Source organism: Marmota monax, unplaced genomic scaffold (genome assembly GCF_021218885.2).
Source record: "Marmota monax isolate L192 unplaced genomic scaffold, Marmota_monax_Labrador192_F-V1.1 WCK01_AAM20220418_F8-fsc00024, whole genome shotgun sequence".
In the NCBI taxonomy this organism is placed as follows: Eukaryota; Metazoa; Chordata; class Mammalia; order Rodentia; family Sciuridae; genus Marmota; species Marmota monax.
This window is the reverse complement of record NW_026695224.1, coordinates 19,323,367-19,335,861: the sequence shown is the minus strand read 5'-3', so window position 1 is coordinate 19,335,861 and position 12,495 is coordinate 19,323,367. Positions and strand designations below refer to the sequence as shown.

Genomic DNA, 12,495 nt, shown 5'->3' with positions numbered 1-12,495 from the left:
GGAGAATGTCAGCTTGGACCAAGCTCCGAGAACCCTGCAGGCCACAGGCATTCAGTTGGAAGGGCTAAAAACTACTTAAAAACTACATATCTGCTATCCTTGTGGCTCAAGTTAGTGCCCACTCATGGTAACTCTTGACTATTAGCCCATGAATAATAGAGAAACACTGAAGAATATAAAGTGTGTGCACTTGTGTGTGTGTGTGTGTGTGTGTGTGTGTGTTCAAATCTGATTCAAGAAAACATCTGTAGTAGCAGGTATTGAGATGACTGAAAGAACAAGACTAGAGGCTGGTAGTCAGTAGGTTATTGCCTGATGGTGGCATGGACAAGGGAGTAGAAACATTGAGAAAGAAGAATTGGCAGTATTGGAAGACTAACTGCATCTGGAATCCCTGTCCTCCCATTTCCAACTTGAATTCAAGAGCAAACTGTTTTAAGCATGGTGGAAATCTCTGAATCTAGGCATGGGCATCCTAGCTGCCCAAGGATCAAAAGTGTAACTTAGGGGGGCAAATGCTCCCCCAGCATGTTCTCCATAGGAGATGCCATTTCATCTGCTTTCAAGGTGAAACACTGATGGTTAACACTGTTCAACACAATCTTTGAGGAGACACTGGGAAGGAGAAATAATGAGTGGCATGGAGAAGGAAATCAGGATGGTGGTAGCTTTCAGCCTGCCCTGTGGGTCCCATGGGCTGCTGTGCTCTACTCTGCCTCAGTGGCTTGGAGGCTGTGGCCACAGCCTCCAGCTGGGCCCAACACACTTTGCCTCATCTGCCCCCATGTCATTCATGCTCCTAAGTTAGGTTTTCATCAGAACTGTGCAGTGCTTCCTGCACAGAGTTCCCTCTTGTCCAGATCAGCCCATATACTCCCTCAAGCCTGGGGATGCCCTTTGGAATCTGAGCTTGTCCTTCAGCAGAAAGCAGGCCCAGTTTTACATCTGTCCCTTTACTACCTGTCACCAGAGGCCTCCAAGTGCCACAAAGAACATGGGCCAGAGCCAAGCAGGGATGAAGACTGAGGTAAGATTGTCAGGAGCTTTCTGGAAGCAGAGCTTCTAGACTATGGTCCTATTAATGCTTCCCAGGAAACATCCATTTAGGGCATTGTCTCCTGGCCTGCTACTTCTCTCAGCTAGTTCAGATAAGAACTCATCTGGAAGAAGGGCAACAGCCCCAACCTATCCCAATCCAACTTAGAGCGCAAGCCCCCCAAATGTAGCTGCTCAAGTTTGCAGTCCTACCTTGTTGTCGTATCTCATTCACTAAATTTGAAGTCAGAGGATGACTCTCGTGGCTTGGCCTACAAGGTTCACAGCTAGCTTGACACACACCTAAGAGCCAAGCTGACTTTATTTTTTCCCATGCTTCTCTAGCCTCCACCCCTTGTGGCTGGCATAGGGGTGGCAGCTGTGGCCCCTGGCCAGCTTGTCAAGATTCAATAATGCTGCAGTCATAGCAGAAATTGAAGTTGGTGGGGGGTGGGGGCACAGGTGGTGGCTGCTCGGGGATGGGCACATTCTCTAGCTCCAACAATCGCAGCTTGGTCTCCATTGTCAACAGCTGCTCCAGGTCCAGCCGGGTCTGCTCACTGCCCATAGGGCTGCCTAGCAGGGCATTCAGCCCATCTGTCCACAGATAGTACTGAGGACGATGGGGCCAGCTTCATGAGAGACTGTTCAATCTGCTCCCCTACCCATCTGCTCCACTCAGCCTCACCCAGACACTCACATCACGTTTGGAGGGGGCAATGAAGTTGAGGTATGCCTCCTCCTCCCCGTGGTCATAGCTGATGGAGAAAGCCAACTCATAAAGATCCTAGGGAAGCAGAAAGCAGGGACATTGAGCATGGACTAGTGCAGGCATGCAAAAGGAAGCCGCTGGTCCCACTATATATACCTTGTTCTGCTTCCCGGAGCCCTTCTCCCGGACATGGGGGCAGTCCTTGCCTGTCAGGAGTGCCCTGATGTCAACAACAGGGACTGCAAGAAGAAATACTGGGCTGATCACTGGGGCCCCAGACAGCCCTAGGGCATGGGGCATCTGGAGAGAGCAGGTATTAGACCCCTGGCTGCTTACTCTGCTCGGGCAGGCTCTCTGGGGTGGGTGGGTTGGTACCTTCCTCTACATCCCCATACTGCAGCACCTTGTGGTTTGGGGACAAGCAGCAGAACCACAGCTTGTCTGTGCAGAGAACAAGGAAGAGGGAAGGAAGGAATGATGAGAGGGGGCCCTGGGACCAACCCAGCTACCTCTGCCTCTCCTCAGCACACTCAGAGACCCTGGCGCCTCCTGCTGCTGATCTTGCGGAAGAGAGTCCCCTCGCAGAGGCGGAGCAAACGCTGCTGGCGGATCAAGCTCATGAGCTCTGGCTTCAGCTTCTCCCTCAGCTCTCTGGGTGGGAAGTGGGGAGTCACAGATCAGGACTGACCTGGGGCACCTTAATAGGTGGGAGCTGGCACTGGAAAGCCATTCTACCAACTCACAGTATGGGAGGGGCCAGTGTGCCCTCCTGGTGCAGTCGCTCTGTCTGCCTCAGCCGCAGCACCTCCCCGTAGGTGAGCGCGTTCACCTTGGTTCGGAAGAGCTCCAGGGACGTAGGCTTCAGGGCCAGCGTACGAGCCAGCTGTTTCCGTACCACCTGCATAACCTGGGGCCACCCTAAGCTCAGCTTGGGACCTGAGCTCTGGGGCCCTCCTCAGAGCAACCTCCTTCCTTGACCTCCCAGTCCTCCCACCCCACCCCACTGACCTTGTCAAAATCTTCCTGTGTTGCCCTCATCTCTTTCCAGGTCTTATTTAGCAGCTGGATGGCCACACAGAAAAACTCATGAAAACTCTGGTCCTGTCCGAAGAACATGGGCGAGAAGTCCTGGGCTGTCTCGGAGCCTGGAGCGGGGGGGCAGGAGGGGCTCAGGGAGAAGGTGTGTGCAGCCCCTGGCCCTCTCTGCCCTTCCGTCCCCTGTCCCCAGATACACTGCCCAGCTCCACTCACAAGGTTCCCCAACACGGAGCAGCTCACACAGTAGCACAGTCAGCTGGATGCTGCTCCGGGCAAAGGGACACTCATGTTTGTCCTCCCGGCTGCTGTTTTCCAACACGAACTGGGGTAGTGGGAGCAGAGAATGGGACAGTCTTGGCTAAGCCCACAGGGATCCTGCCAAGGTGAGGCTACTGCCATCCCCACTCCCCTACCCGGTAACTGACCCGGCTGTATGCACTGGGTGCATGTCTGGAGAAGTACAGCATGTTGTCCAGGGCCAGCAAGCCTGGGGGCACACGTTCCAGGTCCTGCGCAGGGTTGCTGTTCTATGGGTGGGAGCACTTGCACTCAGAAAGGGCCATAGCCTCTGGTATAGTCATAGCCTGAATGGAGGCCAAGGTGGGGACTTGGGGTAGGGGTCACTCACAGAGAAGCCCAATTTGCGGAATTCTCGGGCACAGAGTGAACGTCGACGGTCAGCACTCAGCCCTGTGCTCAAGGACTCCCCTTCCAGTTCAAAGGCAGCCTGGCGCAGGGCCTGCAGCTGTTCCCTCTGCTCCTGGGGTCATTATTGGGGGGAACAATATCATAGATTTAAGGTCAAGCTTCAAGCTATCCCAAGCTTCAAGCTGTGCCCCACCCACCTCCAAGACACACCTGGCTATAGGGGTCAAGTGGTGTCCGCATGCGTGGCTCCAGCAGCCCCAGTGTAAGGGCCTGCAGCACATACAAGTGATGGGCCATCTCATCACCCAGTGGTGTTGCACTATGGATGATGTTCTGGAGGAAAGACAGACAGACAAAGGGTTTGAGGTGGGCTTACTGGGAGAAGAGGCGTGGGGAGGGGTTTCCCTAGTTTCCTACCTTGTAGATGAACTGGCGAAGGTTTCTCTGCCACAGGTAGTCAAGCATGTGCTGAGGCGGATGGGAAGGGGAATTAAATGATTTAATACTGGGGTGGAGCACAATGCCCACCAGCTGATCCCTCCAAGCAGCTACCATATAGATAGATACCTTCCTTTCTGTAGGGTTGGCCCCCTGCAGCAAGGCTGTAAGCAGGGCCATTGCCTTGGTTTGCAGCTGCTGGTTCATCCTATAGCAGGAGGAGGGGTGGGCTCAGCTTAACACCCAGGATCTCATCATGCTCCCCCATCTATACCTCACCCCAGAGCTTACACCTGCAGGTGCACCAGTAGCCTATCCAGTGGCACCTCACTCTTGACCAGCTGGCCCAGGGCAGGGCTGCTCAAGGTCACACTCTCCAGCAGCCGAAGGGCCAGGGGCTGCACAGAAGCATCCATCAGGTTCATGTTCACATAGCATACCACCTGTAAGAGGGGTAGGGTATTGTTGCCACCTGACCACCACAAGGGGCAGACCCTGGCACTGCCCAACTGCCCTACCCACATCCCCTAGAAAAGCCCACCCACCTTCCTGACAAAAGGGATGCTGAGCGTCTCCCAGGACACCACACCGTGCTCCATAAGCTCCAGGAAGGCCTTCAGCCCGAGGGCTAGCACCTCTCCTAGGCTGGGGTGGGGGGCACATTTGGGGCTGAGCAGGACCAGACCAGGCCCCCCAAGCCCTACCATGTCTCCATCCCTCCACAGCCCTGTGCTCACTCGTCCCCATCCTCAATGATGGTGCCTAGTCTCTGAAGCCCATCACGGCTGATGACCTCCTGGGCAAAGGTCATGTCTGTGGCCAGCAGAACCAGGTGCCTCAGGGCTTCCTGGCGCACTTCTCGACTTGGACTCTGCAGCCCACCCAACAGCTTCTCAGCCTCAAGGTCCTGGCAGGAGTGGGAAGAGAGCAGAGGTGGAGTTTGGAAAATTAAGGACTGGAAGAGTAGGAACCCAGATTTCCACTAGGTGGGGCACTGCTGAGCTGGGGCCAGACCTAGGGCAGAGGCCACCAGGCACTTTAAAGGAGTGCAGTAGAGAGGCAGGCAAGAGAAGATGGGGCCAAGAGGGGCATTACTGGGGCAGTGCTGAGGCACAGGATGCTGCCATTCTTGATCTCTCCGCGGTTCTGCAGAAAACAGCAGAAAGGGGAAACACAGTCAAGGAGAGTTCTGAGGGTGATCAACTGGGTTGTCAGGATTAGGGGATCAGTGAAATTCACTTTAGGAGAGGGGGAGGATGAGTCTGCAGAATCAGGGCCAGGTGGGTTAGAGAGGTCATAGGGTGGAGCATGGGGGCTGGAGAACAGGGGGACTAACATTCTCAGTGATGTATCTCCTGTGCCCATCAGCAAACTGCAGGGCGTACCGCTCCGAGTGAGTCAGGCTCCACCTGCGGGTCACAGAGCTCAGGGAGGCAGGTAGGAGGCTTCCTCCCACTTGCCCCTCCCCCACCCCTTGCCGGCCCACCGGACTCACGCGTCGCACACCTCCTTCAACACAGCGGCCAGGGGTTTTGCCTGCAAGTGGAGCTGTCATTCACGTGGCGGGAGTGGGGAAGAGTTGGGGGATGGGGGGCTGAATAAGGAGGGCTGAGCTGACCCGAGGGAAATGGGTGACCCCAGAGGTGGGCAGTGGGCAGGAGGCCGGACAGGCCGGATGACCTGGTCCAGTTGGATGAGCTGTGGGATGGCGTCACGCATCTGGACAGCAATCTTCACCACATTCCGTGGGGGCGCCATGGTCCAACCCAGCCGTGGGTGCCTGCACTTTCCACGAAATGTGCCACCTCCTGCTGAGGGCGCACCTGCCCCGGAGTCCCTGAGGACGAGTAGGGCGTTCCTCTGTCCGCGACCTGGCTCCGGTGGCACGCACTCACCGACAAGGCCCCCACTCCTGGCCAGAAGCCGCGGCCTTCCCAAGGGAGCCAAGGCTAGTTCCGGGTTGGAGTCCGGGGGCAGGAGGGTAGGCCAGCGCCCGCCCAGCCCGCCTGCCCCAGCAAGACAGCCCCGCCCCGCGCCAAGGTGTGGCAGGTGGGGGTGGGGAGGGCAGGCTGCCTGCTGCTGCTCCACTTCCCATTCCAGCAAAGTGACCCAACCCAATCCTGCCACCAATCCAAAGTAGTCCCAGAGAGGGGCCCCAAAAAATCAGATCAGAGATAGCCTTAGGCATGGTCTTTATTTATTTGGACACTGTACAAATATTACAATTTCCTTTTGCTGCAAAAAGTATAAAAATAATCTTTATATAGGAATCCATTCGTTACTGTAAATCTTTCTAAATCTCTGCAAATGGCTCTAAATGAGGGTAAATGAATAAATGGAAATGAAGGGGAGCTACGGGGTATCAGGCCTCAGGGACTGACCTGCAGGGATTTCTAGCTAAAGACCTCAGTTCCTTCTTGTTAGCACCCCCCACCCACCACTGCCACCTGCAGGTTCCCAGGGCTCAGGGCCCAGCAGAAGTGGGGGGCACATGAGAGGTCCAGGAGAAGCTTGGGGTAAGTGGGTGATTAAGGAAGCTAGAGTATTGGCTGGCAAGTACCCAGCTCCATCCTGCCTTTCCCTCTTTTTGGGGAGAGGGGCTGGCAGGAGCAGGGCAGTGTGCTGGACAAGGTGCCCTATGGGGACAATGACAGGTCAGTGCCACTGGGTAGCAGCTGAGCCTGGGATGGGGGAGGCTCCAGAAAAGAAGAGGCAAACACTTTGGCTCCATGATGGAGAGGGCTGAGCCCCTTTCCCTTGCTCTACTAGCACAGTACAAGCGCCAGTGCAAGAGGTGTGGCCAGAACTGCAGTGTGGGAAAGCTGGGGAAGCCAGGAGTCTGTGGCTCTCAAGCCTTTTAAGGGCAGGGTGGGGGGAAAGTCCCCAGGCAGCCCCCAACTCAGACAGTCTGGGTTCCAGCCATTCGGCGTATATCCCTGTCAGAGGTTGAGAACAGGCACGTCAAAGAGATCACAGACACCTTCACTCTCGTCCAGGTTGTAGATGTAATCGTGGTCTCCAGGGGGTGGAGAGAGACGAAGTAGGGGGGCAAACACTGCAGAGAGCACTAGGCTAAGGCCCTGTGCCAAAGCCCCATCCAATAGCCACCCAAGCTCCTGCCCACAGCCATCCACTTTCTGAGGCCCCACCTCTCCATACCACCCACCTTCTGAGGACATCAGCTCCTCCAGCAGCTCTGAGCTCATACACTCTGAAAATAGAGAGAACACAGTGACATTCTAGCTATACCACTTCACTCATCAAAATCCATGAAAGATTCCCCTAAACCCCAATCAGGAGATTTTACCCTTTGTCCTGAGTACCAAACACAACCAAAAGGTCCTCAAAAGGGACAAACAACAGCTGTGACATGCAATGAATCACATTCCTTATCCCCAACACCAGAAGGAATGCAGCCTACCTCGTGTCGGGTCAAAGATTTCTGACAGCTCTTTGGGGAGTTCCAAAACTGAAAGACAAGAAAGTCTCGGTTGAGCTGGGCACCGTGGTGCACACCTGTAATTCTAGCGGCTCAGGAGGCTGAGGCAGGAGGATGGCAAGTTCAAAGCCAACCTCAGCAACTTATCGAGGCCTTAAGCAATCAGTGAGACCCTAGCTCTAAATAAAACATATAACCAAAAAATAATAATAATAATAAAAAAAAAAGGGGCTGGGAATTTGGCTCAGTGATTAAGTGCCCCAGGTTCAATCCCTGGTACCAAAAAATAAAAATAAAAAAGCCATGTTCAAGGTAGAGATCCAGCCTGGTCACAATAGAGGCCCCATGTTCCTCAGATCCTACTTCACCTACCCAGGGCTCCACATAGCTAAGGATCCAACCCAGGCCAAGCTGGTATTATTTTCTGATCTCTTCTGCTACATCTGAATTTCTCAGTGCTGAGCCCAGGGTACCAGACCCATTGCAGATGACTGGTATAGCTTTTCTAATTCAGAGGCTCTGAAGAGGGTAACAGACTTTTGTCCCTTTTTGGGTTCAGTGTGCACACCCTGTCTGGTGGAGGATGCCATACCCCATTCACTCCCATCCTTTTGAGCACCTGCTCTATGCTGGCCTCAGAGGCTACACCCTAGGTGGGGTCACCTGGAGGAGGTAGACACTTTGACAAGGGACAATACTACAGGGTGATGACCCCTACTACATATGGGAAGGATACACATGGGAAGAAAATAATACTGGAGAGAACCAAAAAGGATGCCATAAACCAGGTTTAGGAATTTGGATTTTTTTTTTTTTTTTTCCATTTTAGGGAACCATTGAAGATACTTTTTTTCATTTTGGTGCTGGGGATTGAACAGGGACTCCTGCATACTACCACTGAAGTGTATTCCCAGCCATGAAGGTACTTTTATAAAAAGAGAAATGCTAAAGTCAGGTTTATATTTCAGAAAAATCATTCTGTCAGTAAGGATTAAGAGAAGGATGCTAACAAGTTTGGAATTAAGGTGGCTAGTAGTCACCCTGAGTGCTGAGAATGCAAAAAGGATGTCTCAAGACAGACCTCACTAGGCAATGTGGGTTGGGCAGCAGAGAAAGAACTGGAGTAACACCCACGTGTCAAGACAGCCTGAGTGACTAGGGCCAGTGGTAGAGTGCCCATGGAGATGGAAAAGCAAATTTCAGGAGGAAAATGAGTTAAATTGAGGACATGTGGAAATGAAGCGTTCACTGGAGATGAAGAGGACAGTCAGTGCCACAGAGGTGTGGAGGTCAGGCAAAAGTTGTACACTAAGAGGAGGCTAGAGAATTCTTATACCTACATCCGGAGCCTTCCACAGTGTGAAACAGAACAGAGCAACTGGGATACACAGAAAGATGCAAGGACTGGCATAATTAAAGCCAAAGAGGGATAACATCAGCAGAGAACACCAGAGTCCAGCCTTACAGAAACCTGCTGGGTTCAGGACCACATTAAGAGCAGCACTACTACAGCTGGGGCAGGGACCCTGCTGGCTGTCAACTGACGATGATCGAGATAAGGAGGAGACTAGGGATTACTTTTTCCAGGGGTCCACATAGAGAAGAGACAAGGAAGATGAGATGGTGACATGGAGGAGCAAGTGTCAATCAGTGGGGTAAGAGACTCAGTGGTGCTTTTAGAGGTGACAGGCAGGGCTTAAGAGAAGGCCAGGGAGTTCCATGTTAGCCCAAGAGGGAGGCAAAAGGGCACTGGCACTGACTCAGAGGCCAGATACTGCTTTTGGCAGAGAGTGGTGATATCAGACAGGGGTTCAAAGCAGGGCTGGGTTTCAGCCCCAATTCTGCAGCAAACCTGTACTGGGCTAAGGCTAGACTCTCCCTGCTGGTGGGGTGGGTATAGAAGGGACAAGTACTCACCACCTGTCGGTTCCACCTTGATGGGGTCAAAGGAGGTAGAAGGGTTGGGTCCGGATGAACTGCTAGTGCTGCTGCTGCTACTACTACTGCTGTCCAGCAGGGCAGAAGACTGCAATGGCCGGGTGTCCAGTGCTGTTGGGCCTAGAGGGAGTGAGCCGAGCTCACCATTGTCTTTGCTGTCAGTTCCAGAGCCACCACTCACTGAAACAACATTTCCCAAACCCAGTCACACAGTGGGCAGAAAGTGGGTCATTGAAATTGGCTGGGTAGAATCCATGGCCAGAAAGACCACAGTTCTGGCTTCCAGACTGGTTTCCAAGAATTAGACACTGCCAGTCACTCCAGAGGAGTTAACCTGGAAACAAGTCATTGAAGGAGACAGAGGCACAAGTCCTATAAGGAGGAAGACTCCTGGACAACATGGGTCCAAGAGGGGTTGCCAAAGTAGGTCAGACACTGTCAGATCTTCCCTGTTTAAAAAAGCTTATTCACTTCCATGGCAAGGGGGGTTAGGTGGGGACCAGGGAAAGACCAACCCTGACAGTCTAATCCAATTCTTGAGTATGGCACCCCGCAACAGAGGTATTGCTTCTCAGGCCCCAGAAGATAACCCCGACACCAGCTGCCCACTAGGCCTCACCTGTGATTTCAGCTGCTGGACCCGTTACCCCTGGGACTTCTGTGTTGCCAGGAACATGGATGGGAGTGGTAAGCTGGGGACTACTTGGACGTGAAGTTTCCTGGGGCTGAGCTAAGGTAGGCTTGGGCAGAGGTGGAGGGGTAGGAATAGCAGGTGGGCTCTGAAGCAGATCCTCAGGTGGTGGCACAGGCACAGCCACAGGTGGCGAACTCAATGCCTCTTTATTCACAAGCAGCACTTCAATGGGGCCACTCATACTCTTCAGGTGAATCTGGTACTTCTTCTGCCCATTGAGACCCTAGAGGTGGATGGTAGGGACAGGTAGAATTACAAGCAGGCACGGCTCCTGCTTGACCCTGGGTCAGGGCAACAGTGTCCTCACAACCAGGCTGCCCATCCTCCGAGATAACCCCAAACCCCAGGCCTCCCCTTACCTACCCCACCCTTGACTTATCAGACTCCACAGCCAGCACCCGCCCTCAGTTGACACCGCCTGACTGGGCTGAGTACCCACCTCTGGGATGGGCACCTCTAGGCTGGTGCCTGATGGGGCACGGATGGCCAGGAGGGTGTCTCCTAGAACGAGAATGGGTGAGCTGAGAATGGAGGTGCCTGTCCCTTGGAGCAAGGTAGGAGATCAGTCTCTAAGGAACTAAACAGACCTCCACCATACCCACAGTGACTGGGCAGAGCTAAAGTGCTTCTCTCTCTAATAGTCCAGGTCAGTAACCAGGAAATATGGTTCAAACACATTTGTGGAGTGAAAGATCATTGACCATGGGCATCTCACTTTTCAAGTAACAATCCTGTTCCCTAGGAATGGTGTTTTGGCCAAGGCTTATGTTCCTTTCCCAGAACCAATCTGAGGAATACAAAATGGATACAGGGTAATAGCTCCTGTATCCACAATGCAACTGAATTAACTACAGGGTGGAAGTGGGGACCACTGTCCCCTGCATATGTCACCCACAAACACATATACACTCTCTTCCTTGTGCTACTGTCAAGACAAACCCAGAAGTCAATGTTGATGGGGGCAAACCCAGGGACCCACCCCAGAATTCTTGCGTTCACTCATATAGCAGGCCCCAGGGACTATCTTAAGAAATGGAACTCTCCTTGGGGACTGAGTCTGATACTCAGGGCTGTGGCTCAGGCTAGCCCTACCCCATCTCCCCCTACCCAGGCTCTGCTCACCAGCAAAGCATCTGCAGATGTCCTCATGAGTCACGTAGGCCAAGGTGTGAGGGTTAAGGAGAACCGCTGATGCCCTACCTGTGATGTCAGATGTCAGACCACAAAGGAGACCCAACACTTTAGCAAAGGTGTGACACACACACACACCCTCAGGGGAAGTTCTGGGGCCTGGGTCCATGTGGGGAGATCATAGGCTAGGAATGGAAGGGGAAGGGCTCTGAGAAAGGAGCCTGAAGCTAGGACCTGGCTATGAGGCTCCATCCTCCCAGGAGGGACAGGGCCCAGGACACCAAGGAACAAACCCAGCTGAACCAGGGGCCCTTTGCCCCCTCCCCCAAAGCAGGGACCGCCAGGAGGATATCAGCTGTTCTGCACGTCCTCTGTGACATTCCGGATGCTTTGTTGCACCCACACCTTGTGCTGGTCAAGTTCTTGCTCCCGCTGCTGCAGCTCCTCAATTTCTGCCTTGAGCTCAATTAGCTTGTCGGCAATCTCTCGAGTGTTGCAGCCAGGCCCCACACCCCTGAGTGGGGGAATGAGACTGAGAGGGACTGCCAGGAACTCCAAGTCCCATGGCCCCTGCTCTCAATGGCACCCTCCACCCCGTGACCCTGACACTTCTGGGTAGGTGACCACACTGCTTTCCCAGATATCCCCACTCACTTCCACTGGATGCTGTTCTTGGATTTTTTCTCGATCAGCCCAATACCTTCCAACACGTTGGTAATGTCATAAATCCGCCGCTTCTGGCGCACAGCTAAGGTGTCAGCTGCCTGGCGGGCAGAAGAGAGTAGAGTGCTCAGCCTCACTCTCAGATGTACCCCAGCTACCTTGAGATTTGGTTTGGGTGGTCTGGGAAGGATGTAGCCTGGGTTCCAACCCGCTGTAGTGCCTCTAGGCACTTCAGGAGCTCGGGACCCCGGGGTGGGGAGACCTGGCACAGCTCTGAACTGGGATGTTTTGATGCTCTTTACCCCTCATCTGTCAGGGAGGGCACGAGGGCTAGCACCTGCAGCCTGGAGCCTGGCACACAGGTGAAGCTCAGTGGCCTCGGCCGAATGAATGAAACAGCCCCCGGCCTCTCTCCTGCGAGAAAGCACACGGATGGCGGCCAGCTCTCAGAAGACTCAGCGGGCACGTCCAAGGGTTCCCGCTACCGGCGCAGGCCTGGCCCACCATCCTGCTCCCCCTGTTGCCCCTAAGCCCGTGCCGCACCAGCTTGAGGTCAAGCACGCCGTCCTTGGCCTCCTGCAGAAGTGACACGAACTTCGTGGTGAGAAGTCCCAGGCTCTTCTCATGCCGGCTTGGAGTGCCCGGGGGCGGCGGCGCCTGTGGCCCGGCCTCCGCCATCGCGCCCGCCCGCCGCCTCCCCTCAGCCAGGCCAGGCCGGCGCCGCCGCCACTTCCGCTTCCGTTCCTTGCCGCCGGAGCC

General features: G+C 54.2%; 2 protein-coding genes across 7 annotated transcripts; both read right to left on the bottom strand.

Annotated features, from left to right (window-relative positions):
- Positions 1–1,339: 1,339 nt before the first annotated feature.
- Elmo3 (engulfment and cell motility 3) lies at positions 1,340–5,863 on the bottom strand. 5 transcript variants are annotated; one of them, XM_046435052.2, is made up of 20 exons: positions 5,552–5,863; positions 5,367–5,407; positions 5,208–5,280; positions 4,967–5,017; positions 4,609–4,778; positions 4,417–4,516; positions 4,163–4,314; positions 4,001–4,079; positions 3,851–3,901; positions 3,644–3,766; positions 3,414–3,545; positions 3,211–3,312; positions 2,999–3,107; positions 2,756–2,892; positions 2,491–2,654; positions 2,286–2,398; positions 2,084–2,188; positions 1,904–1,986; positions 1,736–1,822; positions 1,340–1,648 (listed from the first exon to the last, which is right to left on the bottom strand). In XM_046435052.2, exons 1-20 carry the CDS (start codon positions 5,627–5,629, stop codon positions 1,436–1,438), a joined length of 2,163 nt encoding a protein of 720 aa, XP_046291008.1. In that variant the 5' UTR covers positions 5,630–5,863; the 3' UTR covers positions 1,340–1,435. The 5 variants fall into 5 exon arrangements, with proteins under 5 accessions (XP_046291008.1, XP_046291010.1, XP_046291009.1 ...); XM_046435054.2 differs by having other exon boundaries at positions 5,490–5,575; XM_046435053.2 differs by having other exon boundaries at positions 4,886–5,017; positions 5,367–5,862.
- Positions 5,864–6,051: 188 nt separating this feature from the next.
- On the bottom strand, positions 6,052–12,470 carry E2f4 (E2F transcription factor 4). 2 transcript variants are annotated; one of them, XM_046435058.2, is made up of 10 exons: positions 12,280–12,470; positions 11,728–11,837; positions 11,426–11,587; positions 11,065–11,108; positions 10,382–10,443; positions 9,868–10,165; positions 9,228–9,368; positions 7,293–7,340; positions 7,038–7,082; positions 6,052–6,926 (listed from the first exon to the last, which is right to left on the bottom strand). In XM_046435058.2, exons 1-10 carry the CDS (start codon positions 12,412–12,414, stop codon positions 6,811–6,813), a joined length of 1,161 nt encoding a protein of 386 aa, XP_046291014.1. In that variant the 5' UTR covers positions 12,415–12,470; the 3' UTR covers positions 6,052–6,810. The 2 variants fall into 2 exon arrangements, with proteins under 2 accessions (XP_046291014.1, XP_046291013.1); XM_046435057.2 differs by having other exon boundaries at positions 9,228–9,428; positions 12,280–12,468.
- Positions 12,471–12,495: the final 25 nt, after the last annotated feature.